At 44.2% G+C, this 20,308-nt stretch overlaps 1 protein-coding gene across 22 annotated transcripts in view; it reads left to right on the top strand.

The window, feature by feature from the left end:
* The first annotated feature begins 6,071 nt into the window (after nt 1–6,071).
* PLEKHA5 (pleckstrin homology domain containing A5) overlaps nt 6,072–20,308 on the top strand; it is a 175,802-nt gene continuing 161,565 nt past the window's right edge. For all 22 annotated transcript variants that reach the window (XM_035127637.3, XM_088652439.1, XM_088652432.1 and 19 more), the window contains exons 1-3: nt 6,072–6,388; nt 6,716–6,792; nt 14,174–14,231. In XM_035127637.3, the coding sequence (XP_034983528.2) occupies nt 6,297–6,388; nt 6,716–6,792; nt 14,174–14,231 (227 nt within the window). In that variant the 5' untranslated portion in view covers nt 6,072–6,296. The remainder of the gene's footprint in view (nt 6,389–6,715; nt 6,793–14,173; nt 14,232–20,308) is intronic.

Consider the following 20,308-nt stretch of genomic DNA (forward strand, 5'->3'; position numbering starts at 1 on the left):
GCTTAACTCGATGAAGATGTTGACCCAGTGTGTGGCAGCGGAAGAAGAAGAAGAAGAAGAAGAAGAAGAAGAAGAAGAAGAAGAAGAAGAAGAAGAAGAAGAAGAAGAAGAGGCAAATGCCATGTTAGGGATCGTTAGGAAAGGAATTGAAAATAAATCTGCGAGTATCATAATGCCATTATACAAATCTATGGTGTGACTGCATTTTGAATAATGTGGAATACAGTTCTGGTCACCTCGCCTTAAGAGGGATATTGCAGAGTTGGAAAAGGTTCAGAAATGGACAAGCTAAATGATCAATGGGATAAAGAAACTCCCCTATGAAGAAAGGTTGCAATAGTGGGGACCTTTTAGTTTAGAGAAGAGGCGAGTGAGATGTGGCATGACCTAAGTTTATAAAATTCTGCATAGCATGGAGAAAGTGGGCAGAGGAAAGTTTTTCTTCCCCTATTATTGCACTAGAACAGGCATCCCCAAACTGCGGCCCTCCAGATGTTTTGGCCTACAACTCCCATGATCCATAGCTAACAGGACCAGTGGTTAGGGAAGATGGGAATTGTAGTCCAAAACATCTGGAGGGCCGAAGTTTGGGGATGCCTGCACTAGAACTTGTGGGCATCTAATGAAGTTGACTGCTGGAAGTTTCAGGACAGATAAAGTACTTCTTCACACAGTGCATAGATTCAGGTAGGTAGCCATGTTGGTCTGACAAGGTGGAAAAATATATATATATAATGTCCAGTAGTACCTTAGAGACCAACTAAGCTTGTTCTTGGTATAAGCTTTTGTTTGAATTCTGTTTCAGTGCATGCACACTTCTTCAGATACACTGAAACAGAATTCACACAAAAGCTTATACCAAGAACAAACTTAGTTGGTCTCTAAGGTGCTACTGGACAATTTTTTTGTTTTTTGTTTATATATTACACAGTTAAACTATGGAACTCACTCCCACAGGAGGCAATAATGCCGACCAGCTTGGCTCGCTTTAAAAGAGGATTAGAGAATTCATGGAGGGCAAGGTTATCAACAGCTACTAGCCACGATGGCTATGTTCTGCCTCTATGGCTGGAAGCAGTAATGTTTTTGAATACCAGTTTCTGGAAGGGGAGAGTGTTCCTGTGCTCAGGTCCTACTTGTGAGTTTCCCACAGCCACCATGTGGGAACAGGATGCTGGACTGGATGGACCATTGGCCTCATCCAGCAGGTCGTCTTGTGTTCTTCCAGGGTTTCTCAAACTTGAGTCTCCAGCTGTTGTTGGACTACAACAGCCATCATCCCTGACCACTGGGTCCTGCTAGCTAGGGATGATGGGAGTTGTAGTCCAGCAACAGCTGGAGACCCAGAGACAGTGCCGCTGTGCAGCGTATCTTAACCATTTTCTGTAGTGCTTTTAAACTGACCGAGTATCTTCTTTCATTTGTTGGCGATGGGAAAAGCAATTGATGCTCAAGTTTCGCAAGTGTACCTGACCCACTGGGTAATTGTTTTTCCAGTATCTTCTGGAAACATTCTGCTCCAAGCTGGCTGCATAGCTGCAGAGTGAAAAGCCATTGCCTTTTCTTCTTTTAAAAGGATGGTGCAGAAGGGGGAAAGAGACAGCCTCATCAAATCTCTCAATGATTGCCTGGCTGTCATTTGCCCTGTGGTTTGGGGACTAAACTGCTACACTTTCCCACCGCATGTGAACATAACAGTCTGACTAGGAAAGTTAATACTGTAAAATGAGAGTTCTGGCTGCTTAGGCCCAGGGAAGGTCCAGATGTAGAGGCGTTGCTGGATGGGAGGGATCCGGTTTCAGTGGCAGAGGGAGGCGCGGCCGACAGATTAAGATAATGAGGGGTGATGGTGATCTAATCAGAGATGGAACAGATGTCACAGGGAGTGAAGGAGATGGGAGGGGACAGCCTGTGTACGCAGAGCAGGAAAATATGGAGGAGCGAGGGGTGAGATGGTGGGGAAGATTTAAGCATAGCTGTTAACTTTCGGATTTGAAAATAAGGGATCAGCAGCCTCACCTGTCCCGGGGACTGTCTACGGTATATCTAACAATCCAGGATAGCCGCGGGAAACGATGCTGGAATAAGGGAATTTCCAGCAAAAAAAGGGGGAAGGTTGGCAGCTGTGGCTTGGAATAAGGGAGTTTCCCGCCAAAAAAAGGGAGGGTTGACAGCTATGGATTTAAGTGAGGTTTCTGTGCCACCATACAGAACTCCTGATGCTGGCTGACTGCGGCTTACACTTAAGACGTTGTCTTATATAGAGTCAGATCCCGCTCAGTATTTTCTATGTAGGTGCAGGGAACCTTTTATTCCCTACCCGGTAATGTTTGTGGGGGACATGACAGTGGCAGTGGGTGGGCCCAGGGACAAAAGGAGGCCTAGCAACAAATACCTTTTCACAGCATGCTGGTTTCTACACACACTGCTCTTTTCCCCCATCTAGGGAAGCAAAAGGAATTGGCAGAGTTGAAGGACACGTTCCAGCCAAGCAAAAACACTCGAGGAGGATATGAAACAGGAGCAGTGAGAGGAGGCAAGGGGTGGCTGTGGATAGTACCAAGGATCAGAGAGGGGGAAGACCCACACACACACACCCCACTGACCTGGACTCTGACCGTAAAATGGTGTTAATAAAACAGAGCCTCACAAGGGCTGGACACAGGGCGGGTGTGTGTGTGAAGGAGACAGCAAGCAGCCTTCTAACATAAGGGTGGGCGGGCGGGCAGGTAAAGAGGCATATCTGAGGTCGCTCAGCCCCAGCCAACTAGAAAAAACAAGTGTCTGCTTGTGAACAAAACCTGAGAACAGTCTTCACATCCATGGGGAAGGGCGGGAGGAGAGAAGGAATAGAGAAAGGAGGTGTATGAGACCATGATAATAGAGTGAATTTAAATTCAAGACATAAAACATCTGCCTGCACAATAAAGTATTGTTTTTACTTCTGCTTGTTTCCTTCCAGTCTTTTGAAGGCACTCAGGTACGCAGAAGCCTTCCGAGCGCTCCAGGTTGTGGTCAAGCCCATACCTGCTTAACTTTAGAGACAAAACTACAAAGGTGCAGCTTGTCATCTAGGGGAAGGGATGTGGTTGAAACGTGACCTCACTCTTGGGGTTGCTTTTTCCATGAACAATGCAGTCATTAGGCTGCATTGTTATTACCTGCCAGCATATGTATATTTCCTTGTATTTCCACAACTCCCCTCCACCTTTCACATGACCTCTCACTTGACCTCTGCGATTACTCATTTTCAGTGATTTCTTTTTTGAAGCTGTCAGAGAAAAGGCATTGCTTGACACGAAAGCTCATACCAATAACAAACTTAGTTGGTCTCTAAGGTGCTACTGGAAGGATTTTTTAAATATATTAAAAGAGTATAGTCCTGTAAGAGCTGAAACTCACTAGGTTCAAGATAAAGCTCTTGTTAGTTAGACACAGCCACACGAAGAGCACCAGTTCTTTAGATTATGCCCTCAGGCTCAGACATGCATCCAAAGCCAACTCAGTGGAGCAGCGCGTGTTGAAAAAAATTAGTTTAAACATATCTAACTCTGCATCGAATTGCAGCCTTTGCTGGATTAGTTGCAAAGTTGAAACTGACAAAAGTATTATATAGATTTTGCCCTAGCTTAATTTGTTTCATCGCCTATGCAGCTACCCCTCTTTGCAGGCTGAGTGATCACTCCACTTCTTGCACGGCTGGCATTGAATCTTATGTTTTCATCATTTGTTGGGCAAGAGTGCTTAGGCCAGATGTTTTATCTTATTGTTCTTATTCTTTTTTATGCTTGTTCTGCTTGCTATTTGATGTTTATCTGCCTTGCTTTATGGTACTATGATTACGTTGTTTTACATATTATATGGCTTTCTTGCACCCCCTCTGGGATTGCCTGGCAAGGAAGGATGGTGTGTGTGTGTGTGTGTGTAAACAAAATAAAAAACTGCTTCTATATCATTATTAATTTCTTATTCTTTATTCAATGTAGTTGTCTCCTAAAACAAATTGCTCTAGGAGACTTGCACACACACACACACACGCACAAAGTGTTAAGTTTAACAATAAAACATCAATGCTCTAAAACCTAACAGAGAAACTGCAATAAGCATTATTATTATTATTATTACTATTGGTCATCATCATCATAATCAGTTATTAACTCCTTCCCATTAGGCATCCCAAAGTGATTTACAATATAATAATGCATATAAAAGTTTCATATTAGAAAAAGTTGAAGCAATATATAAAAGCGATTAAAAATCAATTATTAATATAAAACCAATTTAAAACAGTAACAGCACATAAATAAAATCAGTTCAAATCCAAGACACGCACCAACTGGGATGAAGATTTTAGTAGGCTTGTTGAAAGAGGAACATCTTTAGGGGGCATCGGAAAGGCCAGAGAGAAGGTACCTGCCTGATATGCAAGGCCCGAATCCAATCCTGTGGAATGGACCTCCTGATAGGCTGACATGTGCAGGATGCCCTGTTCTGCAGAACCCAGTGATTGGTTGGGTGTGCAGAGGATGAGGCAATCTCTTGGGTATCTTGGTTCTAAGCTGTACAGGGCTCTGTACACCTGCACCAGTGTGTTGAACCTAGCTTGGTAGCTAATTGGGGCCCAATGCAATTCTTTTAGCAGTGGCATCATATGACAGCAATTGTCCCATGGAGCCAAGCATCCTAGTGGCCAACCAGATGCCAGTGGGAAGCTGGCAAGCAGCACCAGAGCAGAACTTCACTCTTCCCACCTGCAATTCCCAGCAACTGGTGTTCAGTCCTACAGCCTCTGACAGTGGAGGGAGAACATAGCCATTGTGGCTAGTAGCTGAAGAGGAAGGCTGCATCATGCCCACCATGTGGGGAGTCCCACAAGTCCATGTCTAGTCACTGCTGGAAACAAGATGCTGGCCTAGACAAACAATCCTGCCCAGAAGGGGTTTTTTGCCATCCTTTATATTGGACAGAAATTTAGGCTCCAAGCCTAGATGCAGGGCTTCCTTCTGAGTACGGTAGGTATCCACAGCATGCACTTAAAGCACGTGACTTTCCTCCAAAGAATCCTGGGAACTGTAGTTTGCTCCTCGTAAAACTGCGTTTCCCAGCACCCTCTGCAAGCTACAGTACCCAGAATCGTCTTGGAGAAGCCACATGCTTTGAATGAATGGCATGGATCAGGTTGCAATTCTGCCAACGCTTTCCTCGGGTTTATGAGCGCACGGGGTAGGATTGTGCTGTAATCAATCCATCAGATGCTTCCGGCTGGACTTTGATACTACTCCTAAATCCGTCTGTTTGCCTAGCAGTAATGTTCGCCTTCTCCAGAAACAAGGCACAGCGGCTCCTACATGAGAAATGTTCCCACCTTCCCGGAATGCTGCACTATTCTCTAGCACACACATGCAGCACGGTGCTGAACGGTGCTTTAGTTTTCGCCCCCTCCGGAACCGTGAAGAGCATCGCAGCCTTTGACGCAAACACCCCAAATGACTCCTCTGCCCATTGAATGCCACCGAAGCTCGGGAGGTGGGGGAATGGAGAAAGAGAAATAAAAATAAAATAAAAAGAAGGCTAATATGAATACGATAATTCACTCTGTCATAAACACATTTTGCTACGGCCCATTGAATAGCGCCAACGCGCGTGCATGCTGGGGGGAAAACACCACACCATTCTGCGGACAACATATGTGTAGAGGTTGCGTGGGTAAGCATTAAAACACACACAGAGCCCCTCTTCGCCCTTCCAGGAGTTTTTAAGCAACACCGGAGCGCGTAACCTCCGCTGGTCGCCAATAGGAGGCGCGCTGTTGGGTTTCCCCCGGCCTTTAATTTCAAGGCGGGGATAAAGAATCCACGGTGGGCGGGGCTTCGCAGCGCGCGTTCGCGAGCCAACGAGTCGGCTGCGGAAGGGGGGAGGGAGAAGAGCTGAAGGGGAGATACCGAGGTGGTGGAGGAGGAGCGTGGCAGGAGAGCTCGGTACTGATTGGCGGCTGATAAGCCCTCCCTGTGGGCGGGGCTCAGCTTCTCTCCTCCTCCTCTCCCCCCCCCCGCCTTTCCCCAACTGTCTTTTCTCACTCTCTCCAAGCTCGCGCCGCCGTCCAGGTGTTTTCGGCTGGTTCGTTTGCGGCGGCGCGCGCGCGCGGCGGCTGTGTTGACGGCGGCGGCGCGCCGCGCTCCCTCCCCCGCCCATTCCCACTCCCTCGCGCTCTTTCCTTCCCGTGCCCCCGCGCGCCGCTTTCGCCCCGGCTGCTGCTGCCGCCGCCGCTACTGCCGCCTCCTCCGCCGCGCTCGGACATGGCGGCGGACCTGACCGCGGAGCGGCTGCGCTCGCTGCCCGCCTGCTGGAGCTACGGGATCAGCCGCGGCGGCCGCGTCTTCTTCATCAAGTAAGCGAGCGAGCGAGGCGGGAGCGAAGGCGGAGGGAGCGGCGGCAGCGAGGGGACGCGAGGCGGGAAAGGAGGGAGGCATGACCCTGAGGGGAAGAAGAAGAAGAAGCGGAGGAGGAGGAGAGGAGCGGCTCCGGGGCTGCCCGCCCGCCCGCCCGGGGTGGGGGCGTCAAAGGCGGCGGCGGCGGCGGCGCTAAGGCGCTCCTCCGGGGAGATTGTGAGGGAGGGTCGTCGTGGTCGGCTTTAGGGTCCGGCCGGGGTCGGGTCACCGCCGCGCGCTCCTCCTGCTCCTCCTCTCACGCGCCGCCCTGTGTTTTCTCCCCTTAGCGAGGAAGCGAAGAGCACGACCTGGCTGCACCCGCTGACGGGAGAGGCGGCGATCACCGGGCACCGCCGCAGCCCAGGTAAGGAGAAAAACACAAAACAGCGCAGCCCGCTTGGAAGCGTCGCTAACCCCACTTTCCCCCTGCCTTTCTCTCTTCTCTGTATGTCATTCTCTTTCAGCCCCCCCCTTCCCGTGTCCTCACAAGCCCTCCGTGGAAAAGAGTGTAGAGATCTTATTGCAGGGAAGGTGGAATAGAGTGAGGAAAGAAAGAAAGAGGTGGAGGTGGGTTTCTTGATTTTCCTCCCCCACTTACCTGCCTAGCCCTTCTTTTCTTGCTCTCCTCTCACACACTGTTTTCCCCCTACACACAGGCACACAGCCCCTCTCTCACACCCTGCTCCTCCTCACTTGCTTAAAACCTTCTTGTGGACTTGAAAGCTGACACTGAGTCACTCTCTGTGGTGCTTTCCCCCTCCTTTAAACATTTCGCCTGGAGGTGCTGTCAACTCCTCTCTCCATGTTTAAAAACCCTTCAACTTGGGTGAGGTGGGCTCTTCATACAAAAGCACCACAATGAATCACCCCCATTCCCCCACACCTGTAAACCCTTCCTTCACTCCCATCTCTTGTCTTTGGGGGAAAACTTGTCCCCCCCCCTCCAAATAGAGCCACCACTGAGTCACACTTGCCACATTATAATCCCTCCAATTTGTGGGGGCTTCATATAAAACCACATTTGAGCTTTACCTCACCCAATCCCTTCAATTTGGCATTGCAGACCCTCTGCATATAAGCCTGTCTCTGCTACCTCTTGGACCACAGTTCCGATCTTGACTCAGCCTCTGCCACTGGGTTTTCCTCGACATGTGCTTAAAAAATCACTAAACTCTTGCAGAACGTCCTGGCTGAGTTTTCTTCTTGCTTCCAACCATAATCCAGTTTGACTTGTCTGTACCCCTCATTAACTTTACTTAACCTTTCTTCTTCTTTTGCTGTTGACTGGAGCTTTTGTCCTCACCTTCCTTGGGAAGGGGCAAAATGACAACTCATGCTCAGTGATCATTCATCTCCCCCCGCCCCCGCAAAAACCCCTTTCTTTCATAGGCCCTTTTCTCTCTCCCTGTAACCCATCTCTTTGCTCAACTGCTTCCCCATCTAATTACTCCATTCATTTACTACATGTTTCCAAAGTAGAGAGAGAATTCTCTTTTACCAAAATGCTTTGGATTCACATTCGAATTCAGGCCACAAGCCTGGTACTAATAAATTGTTCTTCCTTCTCCACAAAAAACTCCTAATGACCACAATGACCCACCATTGAAAGGCACTATTTTGTGCTTCTAAATCTCTTAACTCCCTCCCTCCCTTTTCAATGACCACTTGAAAGGAGTGTACAGGTATACTATCCCAGACCCTTTAAACTAAAACTGTCTCTTGCTGTGCCCCCATTCTCCAAGTATCTGCCATTTCAGTCTTTTGTGTTTTCACAGCATCTTTTGAGCTAGTTGTCTCTGACCCTTCACTTTGTACACATTATCCTACTGCCCATTGTAACTTTCATTCCAATGAGCATATAGTCTGCATTCTCAAAACTAACTGATCTCTCAGTTGTTTCCTGCCACCCCCTCCCCATGGGCCCTCTGTCTCTTCAATGAAATTTCCTCAATTCCTAAATCTTCTGTCCCAGCCTCTAGTCTAGGAAGTAAGGAGTGCACACTTCAGGCTAACTTTTTTTTGAAGCTGGTCTATAGTGTGACTGCAAAGTACAGATTTCACATCCAGTGTGAAAATGGCTGGCTTCTGCTTTTATGGCTTGGATGAACATATTAACTCTTGGTGGGAAATGATACACAAGAGGCTCAAATGCCCTTAAGTGAAATGTGTGACACTCCTCAATAATTTTAACTCCAGCAACTCTACTTTCCCTAAGAACTGACACGTAAACATTGTCTTTGTGTGGCTCACCTCTATTACTGTACTGTCATGCCATCCTAGTTAATTAAATTGCACTGATTCACAATTCCAATTAACCCTTAATCCCACCCACCCCTAACTAGGCAGTTTCCTTTACATATTTCCCATTGGCCCTCCAGTCCTTCATTATCTTGTACTCCTAAGTAGTATTTATTCTCAAATGTCCAGTTTACTAATTTCCTTATTAACCCCCCCCAGTATATCTTCTTCGCTGACTTGTTAGCCATTGGCTATCCCTTACTGTTATTATCCTCATCTGCCATTCTGCTCTGCAAATTCTCTTTAGTAACCAACCCTATAATCCTTCTCTCTTCTTTGGGAAACTAAACCCATACTAATCTTTTTCCAGTTGGCTCCTGGATTTCAGCTCAGCTAACCTCAAATCTGTTTTCTTATCAACTTAGTTGTGTTCCTCCAAAATCTAGCTTACTACTCTGCTAAGCTGCAGAGAAATCGGCAGCTCTCTTAATGCATCTTCTTCAGTGGCCACATCTCCACCCACTGGACAAGCGTTCTGAACTGCTTTAAGATCTTCAACATAGCCAGATGAAACTTTAGCAAGAAGCTGTTTCTCCCTTGTCTTGCTTCTTGAATCTATTCCTATTCCCTGTTTGTGCTGCCCTATTCCGTTCTGCAAGTAGATAAAACAAATATAGACATTTATAAACCCTTTATGCAGTATGGCTATAGGGAAATGTTTATTTTCCTCGATTAAGGGACAGTATGAGCCTGTGACAGTTGCCTAGCCATTCAGGGTCTCTGAATGCATTGTAGGCTAACGGGAACGAAATTACATTTAACCAGCAGCACCCAAGTGCAGGTTGAATAATGAATCTCTCTGCAAAGGTGAAATGTTCTCTGCAGTTAAAGTGTTACAAAAGTCTGGTATCAAAAATGAAATAATTGTACAAGCTTTCAGTTGTCTTGGTGATGTATGCATGCTCTTCTACCTTTTTGTCTGCCTTTTATATTATAACTGCTATGCTTCTTGAAAGTAGCTCACAGCCAATGGATTCCTTTACTGTACTCTCTTGCAGTCGCACAGTCTGTATGCTTAAAGCTTCCTCCCTGAGCAGAACACAAAATCACCTGCTCATACCTTTTCAGCATCATGATCTCTAGAGCTTGGCATCTAATGATGACTGGTTTGTGAAATTCATAGATTGCACTCAAGTGCATTCACCTAGAAACTTCCCCTCTCAATCTAGGATAAGAGAGTGGTTGGGGAATGGTGGGACTGAGAAAGTGGGGGCAGGAGCTTGAGGAATAACTGGGGAGGAGAGGAAGGTAGAATTTGTCTCCTTTGCCATTTGTTTCTCTGGAGAAGAGTAGCAGCAGAAAGAGGGATTGGCTGGAAAAGGGATTTAAAGCAAAGCTTTCTGCTTTGCTACCTGATGGCTCAGTACACTGGCTGTTGAGAGGTGGGTATTTAGAAATGTTTTTCATTGGTGTAAATACCTGTTGTAGGGAAAAAGGAAAGAGAGGGCAGCCTGGAGATGTTCAGTTGGTACATCTTGTTTGCATGTTTCTTATTCACACATTACATTGCTCTTTTGCCTTTACTGCATGTGACCTGGAGGAGAGGTTCTTGTGTTCTGTTTATCATCCTTCCTAGTCATATTTGTGGGGAATGTCTTGGAATAGTTTATAGCCAGATACATTTGGAGTTCAATGTTGAGTGTAGTTGCGTTTCACACTTGGCATTCATGAATTGATGTATGTTCTCCCACTGTATTTAAGCTTTTTTTCTCTGATCACATTTTCAATACATTCTGTTTTCACCATGCACATTGTTGCTCCGCTTCATCAATTTGCCAGTTGTGCCAAAGCATGTTAACAGCTTCCATGAAAACTCAGGGTTTTTTTGTTGTCTTAAGAATATTTTTAGGTAATGAACCAAACTTATTTTTTGGCAAATGGAATGCTTCATACTGCTGGCATGGTGAATTCTGAATAGTCTTATGATAATATTTGGATAACTGATCGTACTAATATACCAACCAGACCTGCTGTTCTTTTTCTTACATGGGAATGAATGTGGAAAGCTTTTTTACTCTAGCTTGTGCAATATTCCCTGATACAAGTTTGCTGTACTGCTTGAAATGCTTCATATTAGCATAAAATATTTCTCCAAAAGATTGTATCTCCTATAAACATTTTGGTTACTAGACTGGTATTTTTCATGCTATGTACTGCAGCTTAAAAAAGACAGGTGATATGTATCGCAATAAGCAAAGCCAGATGTATTAAGACAACAAAGGAAAATACAGTACTCTTGTCTAAGTGATTATTTTAGGCAGTGAAGCTTATGATTAAAAAAGCATACTGTTTTAGTAGTCTAGTTTTTTTCTCTGTGGTCTTGCGTTTTTCTAGTGAAAGAGGAGGACAGGCTTTGATTTTGATTCCTCTTCTAAAAAGAGCCTTTAGTGATTGATGCTCCATTGCTGACTAGAGAGAAACACCGTATTTCTCTTCCTCTGCCACTGGATTAGTAGTGAGAATAAATTCTCAATAGTATTGTCTGGTCTATGAACACTTGCAAGCTCAACTTGAAGATATGGCAAGATGATGTAACTATGCTGTCATAACAAATAGCTTCTGTTGTGATTCTTACCCAGCTACCATTTTGGAAGGATGTGACTTAGAGTGCAATCTTGTTTTTAGAGTGACTTGTGTTCAAATATGTTACAGTTTATAGAGTTACATGACTACAAGTAGTGTCTAAAGTAATATGTGCATCTGAACTAGTACTGATGTATGTTACTGATGCTAGACAAAACTCCATGTGGTGGAATATAAGACAAAGTCTAATAGACAAATATTCCTGAAACTATTTGTTTAAGAGAGCAATCAAAGCACAACATCTGTTGGGATGGGTGAATTAGGATCCAGTGGATCTTATTCTCAGCCAGACTATTCTGGTGTAAGTCCCTCGCTCTAGCCTGCCCACATCTGTGGCGCTAGGGAGGGAGTTGTCGCTGCGGCACTCCTTGGTGTGTGGAGTCCCACAAGGCGCAATCCTTTCCCCAATGCTTTTTAATATCTTTATGCGCCCTCTGCCCAGATTGTCCGGAGTTTTGGGCTGGGTTGTCAACAATATGCTGATGACACCCAGATCTATCTACCTGCCTCGGCCCCAGACACACTGACCAAGTGCTTGGAAGCTGTGGCTGGATGGCTACGTGAGAGCCGGTTGAAGCTAAATCCTTTGAAGACAGAGGTCCTCTGGCTGGGTCGGGATGACATGGGGTTGGGGGCCAACTCCCATCTCTTGCAGGGGCTCAATTAGTGCCAGCACCTTCTGTCAAGAGTTTGGGTGTAACCTTCGACGCCTCCCTTTCCATGGAGGCGCAGGTTGCAGCCACAGCTAAGGTGGCATTTTTCCATCTCCGCCGTATCAAGCAGTTGGTCCCTTACCTCTCTCGCCCTGATCTGGCCACAATGATCCATGGGACGGTCGTAACTCGCTCTACGCGGGGCTGCCCTTGAAGCTGACCCAGAAACTCCAGCGGGTGCAGAATGCCGTGGCGAGGCTCCTTATGGGGTCCTGGCCGCGGGATCACATTCATCCAGTGCTTTACCAGCTGCACTGGCTCCCGGTGGAGTACAGGATCAGGTTTAAGGTGCTGGTTTTGACCTTTAAAGCCCTATGCGGCTTGGGACCCTTGTACCTACGGGACTGCCTCTCCTGGTATGCCCCGCGGAGGACCTTAAGGTCCACAAACAACAATATACTGGAGATCCCGAGCCATAAAGGTGGCTAGATTGGCCTCAACTAGGGCCAGGGCCTTTTCAGTATTGACCCCAACTTGGTGGAACGCTCTTTCACAGGAGACCAGGGCCCTGCGGGATTTGTCATCTTTCCGCAGGGCCTGCAAGACAGAGCTGTTCCGCCTGGCCTTTGGGTTGGATTCAGTCTGACCCCTGTGTTTTTCTCCCTCATGGTTTGGATTTATGGACTACTTAAAATGAGGCTGCATTTTAAATTTTAAATTGTATTTTAATCTGTATTTTAATAAATTGTTTTCTTTTCTTTTATGTCTTATTGTAATTTTATTGGTGTTAGCTGCCCTGAGCCTGGTTTTGACTGGGGAGGGCGGGGTATAAAAATTATTATTATTATTATTATTATTATTATTATTATTATTATCTAAGCTGATTGATCCAAAACCAGTGTATTTTACAATAGGGACGCAGGTGGTGCTGTGGTCTAAACCACCGAGTGTCTTGTGTTTGCTGATCAGAAGGTTGGCGGTTTGAATCTGCTAGCTTCTGCCAACCTAGCAGTTCAAAAGCATGTCAGTGGAAGTAGATAAATAGGTACCGCTGTGGCAGGAAGGTGAATGGCGTTTCTGTGTACTGTGGTTTCTGTCATGGTGTTTCGTTGCGCCAGAAGCGGTTTAGTCATGCTGGCCACATGACCCAGGAAGTTGTCTGTGGACAAACGCCTTGCTCCCTTGGCCTGAAAGTGAGATGAGCGCTGCACCCCATTATCGCCTTTGACTGGACTTAACTGTCCAGGGGTCCTTTACCTTTTACCTTACCTTACTTTACTTTAGGGACCCAGGTGGCGCTGTGGTTAAAAACCACTTAGCCTAGGGCTTGCTGATCAGAAGGTCGGCAGTTCGAATCCCTGTGACGGGGTGAGCTCCCGTTGCTTGGTCCCAGCTCCTGCCAACCTAGCAGTTCGAAAGCACGTCAAAATGCAAGTAGATAAATAGGAACCGCTACAGCGGGAAGGTAAACGGCGTTTCCATGTGCTGCTCTGGTTTGCTAGAAGCGGCTTTGTCATGCTGGCCACATGACCTGGAAGCTATACACCGGCTCCCTCTGCCAATAATGCGAGATGAGCGCGCAACCCCAGAGTTGGTCACGACTGGACCTAATGGTCAGGGGTCCCTTTACCTTTACCTTACTTTACACCAGCATAAACCCTGAAAAATTAGCATGCTGGAGGAGTGGTGTGGGTGGGACTAGGTGGGGAGAGGTAAAAATTAGAACCTAACTATGTTCAACTGTGTCATATGACCTGCAAGCCAGTGGAATTTACACCAGCAAAACGTTGGCATATATCAAATTCTATTTTAAAGACTTGTTTTCCCTCTGTCATATTAAAGCTGACTCAGTTACCGGTAGCAGTGGCACCACTTCTGAGTTTGGATCTGACATACTTTATGCGGGTGTAAAGCAGAATAAATTATGATGGCTTCCCCATACTTAGGATTGCTCCGTAAAATGACAATCCTGAGGATATATGTGAGAGAGTAAGTTGCAGTGAAGACACCAAGAGTGAGCTTAGAATTGTTCTTCATCGATTTTTCTTGGTATAATTTCAATCTTATTGGCTGTTGTTTGGAATTTCAACCAGTAGTAAGTGTACAGATAAAAGCATTGCTTTCTTTTAATAATGCATAGATTTAAAATGGACTTGGTTACTGTCAGTTGGTTCCGTAATGTGATCAAATGCTCTTTGTATTCCTTCTTAGACCTACCCACAGGCTGGGAAGAGGCCTATACATTTGAAGGTGCAAGATACTACATAAAGTAAGTAAGATTCTACAATTAAAGACATTATGGATTATACTGCTGAATCTCCGTATAGCTGTATGTCCTATCTTATGGAATTATATGCTGTGCGCATTGAGAGTAGTGAAATGGCTATATGCATATGTGAAAGTATCCTGTAGAATGGGATTTTGGAATGTTAATGGCATAATTGTATGATAGAGATTTCAAGGAGGGTAGACTGGCATTTGTGACATCATGTATTTTTATTTTTGCAGTGATCCTCTGAGGTAGAGTAGACTGTGAAATAGCAACTTGTCTGAGGCAACTTATGCATGCATCCCGTGTTCGTAATGCTCCATAGCTGTGTGGGAACCTGATTCCACATTAAAACTTAACACTCTCACTCCTACATACCACTTAGATCATTACTCCACTTTTAAATATATTAACATATATTGCTTACACCAAGCCATGCTTAATTCTATTTTAAACTTTGAATTTTCCAGAGGTTTCATTGTCTTTTGTTGTTTTTTATACAGCTAGGGCCCTAGCTTTCAGGGATTTAGAATGTTTCAAGTATTTTGAATATTCTAGATGAAAGTTGTACCCCCAAACAAAGTTAGTCTTAAAAAAAAAGACAGGATAATTGTTTGATTACTATGTGGTCGTGTTATGCTTCAGTAATCTCTGTTGAAAAATATTGGGTTGAACCCAAAAGTGTCTTCCTGCTTGCAGAAGGTATCTGCTGTTCACAGAAGTGCTGTTTTTTTAAATATTTCATTGGAAAGATGTACAAGAAAAAAGGAACTTGATCCAAATATGTTCTTACACAAGCAGAAGCATGAGACCCATCATAGACCTTCCTTTTATCCCAGTTGGCACACGTTTCCCTTCCACTCACAGTTCAGTGTTTAACATCTGCTGCAGCAGAAAGATTTCCTTGACTCCAAAACCGTATTCAAAAATATATGGCGTTTTAGGGGGCTTTAAATCTTGTCTGGCTTAATTTGATCTACACCTCGCATTTTACAGCATGCCTCCAAGTGATAAAGTTTTTTCCACGGATCATTATATGTTTTGAATTGTATGTCTCAATGTTCAGTTGGTTTGATGGGTAATATAGCTAGATATTTATGGATGAGGAAATACTTTAAAATCCCTGTCCTTGTCTGTTGCTTGTCTTAGCTTAGTATGCTGCACACGTTCAAGCCATGCCTTGACCAATTTTCTAGAGCCATTTCAATTGACATTTAGGCCCAGTTTTGGCACGAAAAATGCTTTGGAATGATGATGTGTGTCAGGAGAGACACGGGGCCCTATTAATTCTCCTTAATCTCTTAGTAGCTTTAGATACCACTGGCCATGGTATCCTTCTGGAGTGGCTACCTAAGTTGGAGTGAGCGGCAGCACTTTCCTGTGGTTCCAGATCAACTCGGGTGGTTGTTTCCACAGGCTGATGCCCAGGGAGCCTTTAGTGTGTGCTCTGCAGGGTTAGGTTTTATCTTGTATGTTGTTTAACAACTACACGAAATCACTTAGTGGAGCCCTGGAGTACATTCTCAGTAAGACAGTCTGAGTGCATGGCACCAGCCCTGGACCGACTTCATTGGCTACCAGTTAGTTTCTGGGTCCATTTCAGAGTGTTGGTTTTGAGCTTTAAATCCTTATTTGGCTCAGGACCGTAATAGCTCAAGGACTGCCTCTCTCCATATGAACCAACTTGCACCTTGCGATTGTTATCTGAGGCCCTTCTTCATGTGCCCCTTCTTTGGGATGTAGTGGTAACATGAGAACAGGCCATTCCTGTGGTGGCTCCCTGCTTGTGGAATGTTGCTCCCAGGGAGGCTCCCCTGGTGCCATCATTACATAGCTTTATCTGCTACATTTGCATTTCTTTTTTGCCAGGCCTTTGGCTTTTATTAATCTGTGGCCTTCTTCTGGAATGTTTGATTCCTGCCCCCCCCCTTTGTATTGTATTGTATTGTAGATTGTTATTTGTTTTTCTTTCGTGTCTGTTTAAATTTCAGTTGCTTTGAATTGCCTTAGTAAAAAAAAGCATGCAATAATTTTTAATAGCAACAATAACAATGATAATGCTGCATGTTGCCTTATCTGCCTTTCACCCTGGGGAGACAGGGTTGCAATAATAGCAGAGAACGGGTCTTGTGAAGACTCTGGGAAAAGATTCTGTATGGTTTTCAGTTTTAACACCTTCGTTGGGAAGACACATCCGTTAAATTTGACTTGAAGCATAAAGACTGTGGCTCAGTGCAGGGCACATGCTTTGCATGCAGAAGGTCCCTGGTTCAATTTTTGGCATCTCCAGGTAGGATTAGGAAGAGACTGCCTATTGACTAACAGGAGTTCCAGATTTTCAGTGTAGATAGTATTGAACTAGAGTGACCAGTGGTCTGACTTGGTATACAGCTGAAACTCGGCAAATTAGAATATCATCAAAAAGTGCATTTATTTCAGTAATGCAACTTAAAAGGTGAAACCAATATATGAGATAGATGCATGACATGCAAAGCAAGATATGTCAAGCCTTTATTTCTTGTAATTGTAATTATTTGTTGTTAGGTGGGTCAATTATTAATGGAATTGATTTAATGAAATGTAATAGCGATGTTTATTTTTGTATTATTGTAACTATTTGTTTTATTACTGTGGAATTTCCAAAAGAAAGCATTTGTAAAAATTAAAAGAAAAATAAAAAATAATAAGTTGCGTTACTGAAATAAATGCACTTTTCGACAATATTCAAATTTTCCGAGTTTCACCTGTAGACTAGAGCAGCTTCCTATTTTTTTATTTATTTAGTAAAAAGAAGTGTATAGTATATTTATGACTGGGAAGATGAGGTAAGAAGCTATAAATGTTCAGCTTTTGTGTCAAGTCCTGCTTGGAAGATAGTACTGTATTTGCAAAGCCTTGGATAAATCATAGCTAACATGCATTCATGTAGTCCCACTAATATTGTTAACTTTACAATGATTGAGTGGTCAATTTTTTGCCACAGAGGCTGCAATTCTAACATGCATATGTTTGAACCATTGAAATACGTGGAGCTTATCTTGAAGTAATGCTTGCAGGATTGGAGTGTTGGGCATGCAAGTCATTTTGTACTGTGGAGACTCTCACTTTTTCTTGAGAGTTAGATGTTCCAAACCATATTTGAGTGCTTACTAATTTCTGTCCTGTAAATTTCTGATTACTAATTTCTGCTTTTATTGTGACATGAGGAGAGAGGAAGTGATGTTCCTTCAAGCCAGTTTTAATCATGTTTCTAAAGGTCTTCTAATGGTTAAAATGCAGGGTGACATGTTTAAGTACCTGAATCTGGTTGTCATTGCTATTCTGTCCTTTTACCTGTACTGTATCTTAACAAGTGTGGGCTTGGCAAGACAGTAGTTTTTTCAACAATGCTAATGTAATCTGAGGCTGCAGTCCTGTGCATGCTTACAATTTCCAATGGTGTGACTTATATATGAGTAAATATTCATTGGATTGTGCTGTAAATTACAGAATGCATCCTATCTTCTCCTATTTATAGTTATGTTATTAACAAACACCTATGTTTTCCTATATGCCCTGTGCTACTTCTGTACAGTTATTATATGATGTAAAGCTTTAGCATCTACCATGGTATCCTTCTGGCGTGGCTGTCCCGCACATCTTTGCAATGGTTCAGGTGGCATGGAGTACCTTCCATCAGCTTGGGTGGGTGGCCCAGCTGTGCCCCTATCTGGACAGGGATAACTTAACTTCTGTTGTCTATGCTCTAGTAACCTTGAGATCAGATTACCGTAATGTGTTATATGGTGCAAACATCAGTGGTTAGGTTGCTCGCTGTGACAATTCAAAGTGCTGGTTTTGACCTATAAAGCCTTAAACAGCTCAAGAATGCAATGCTCAAAGGACTGCCTCTCCCCATATGAATCAACCTAGACAGTGCAATAATAATCTGAGGCCCTTGTTTGTGTACCTCCTTCATGAGATGTTCGGAGGTGGCAACATGAGAACGGACTTTTTCTGCTGTGGCTCCCTGTTTGTAATGCTCTCCCCAGGGAGGCTCACTTGGTGCCTTTGTTACATATCTTTAGGCACCAGGCGAAAACATTTCTCTATAACCAGGCCTTTAGCTAATTAACCTTTTATGGCCTTTAAATGTATTTGTGGTAGGCAGGCTATTGGTTTGTTTTTTGTTTTATTATGTATTTTGTGTTCTCATTTTGTATTTTTAAACTGTCCTGTGATCTTCGGATGAAGGGCGGTATACAAATTTAATTTTAAAAAGTGCTTTTACTGCTGAAAATAACCATTTTTAATCATTTCATCTTGCAGCTTTTGTGGCAGGATAAGTACAGGATGTTATCAGAACTGCTAATTGAAAGACGTGTTGCTGATAGTACTTGAACATCAACTTGTTCTGTTGTCATTGAAATAATTATCTAAATATTGTTCCAAAGCTTAGAGAAGCATATGCTCCCCTTCTCTGAAGTACTCTTGGCAAACATGGGAATAGGGTGCTGTATGAATCTGCCTGAAAAATATGCATGGTTTGGAGAGTGCATTGTGTTTGCAATATACTATTGCCATATGAATAGCAAAACAACACTACTGTGCCACATTAGGCTGACAGTCTATCCACTTTTGTTGGTGACATGTTCTTCATAGGCAGGTGCACGGATGTTCTAATATCTGGATTTGAGATAATATCTCTCGACAAGAGCTCCCCTTAATCCTTACTAGTTGAAGATTGATTTTTGCTCGGCAGCATGAATAATCAGATTCTTTATTAAATTGTAAGGGCACTTCTATGGTTTATCAAAGATGGAAGTTTACACTGGCATTAACTAATTGGGATCCTTCTCTCTCCAAGCAGCAATCTAACTATGGCCTGATTTTTACTGTTATATAGCAATGATGACAGCTTCTCCCTCTTCCCAAGCTACACTCTTCTGGATCTCAGGCCATACTACTTTCCACATATGCTGTGCACTGTACTGGGACTTAACACTTTCCACGTATATTTTCCATGAGACATGAATAATTTGGTTAAGGTCCCAACTATGAAAGTTGCATAGGTACAGCTTATTATGGGGGCTCATACTACTGTGGTTAAACCACTGAGCCTAGGGCTTGCTGATCAGAAGGTCGGCGGTTCGAATCCCTGTGACGGGGTGAGCTCCTGTTGCTTGGTCCCAGCTCCTGCCAACCTAGCAGTTCGAAAGCACGTCAAAATGCAAGTAGATAAATAGGAACCGCTACAGCGGGAAGGTAAACGGTGTTTCCATGTGCTGCTCTGGTTTGCCAGAAGCGGCTTTGTCATGCTGGCCACATGACCTGGAAGCTATACGCCGCGGCCAATAATGCGAGATGAGCGCGCAACCCCAGAGTCGGTCACGACTGGACCTAATGGTCAGGGGTCCCTTTACCTTTACCTTTACCTTTACCATACTACTTAACTATTTTAGATACAAAAAGGGTAAGATTGTGAACCAGGCCTTCCACCCTGTTCAGCAGCTTCCTAGCCACACAACCACAAAAGCAGACAAGGGTCTTCCAGGGACCCTGCCATGACATGCCTCCTATTCTGCCCCCTGCAACATATGCAGGGATCCCGGCCTTATAGCCCTGGAAGGGACCCTATGCAGAACTATAGCCAAGGGGAAAACACATGCTCACAAACTCACTCATGTACTCCATCTTCCCTGACAAAAAAGATTCTTTTGATTTCTGACTTAGAATACATGCCAGTTATTGGATCATTTGTGTGTGGAAAAGCTTCAGAAAAAATACCAATGAACTAAAGCATCAGTTGTCTTAAATCCAGGGAGGCCTTCAAGCCGTTTTGACTTGATGTGAAGTAAACACGTATTAAAAATAGATCATTTGAATCAGAATGCACTTATAGAGCTGAACATAGCTAGTCAAATGTTTATGTATTGAATATTTCATTGTTGTTCAGCATTTGGGAAGGGGACATTGCACTGCTGGCAAGTATCTGTGAAAAGTTTATTCACGTGAGCAGTGCCAGAGGAAGGAGATTCCACATACTGTATACCTTCTTGTAAAGGTACTGGAAGGATGATGGAGCACATGGGTAAGAA

The sequence above is a fragment of the Zootoca vivipara genome, chromosome 9 (genome assembly GCF_965207765.1).
Source record: "Zootoca vivipara chromosome 9, rZooViv2.hap1.1, whole genome shotgun sequence".
NCBI classification, from domain to species: domain Eukaryota; kingdom Metazoa; phylum Chordata; class Lepidosauria; order Squamata; family Lacertidae; genus Zootoca; species Zootoca vivipara.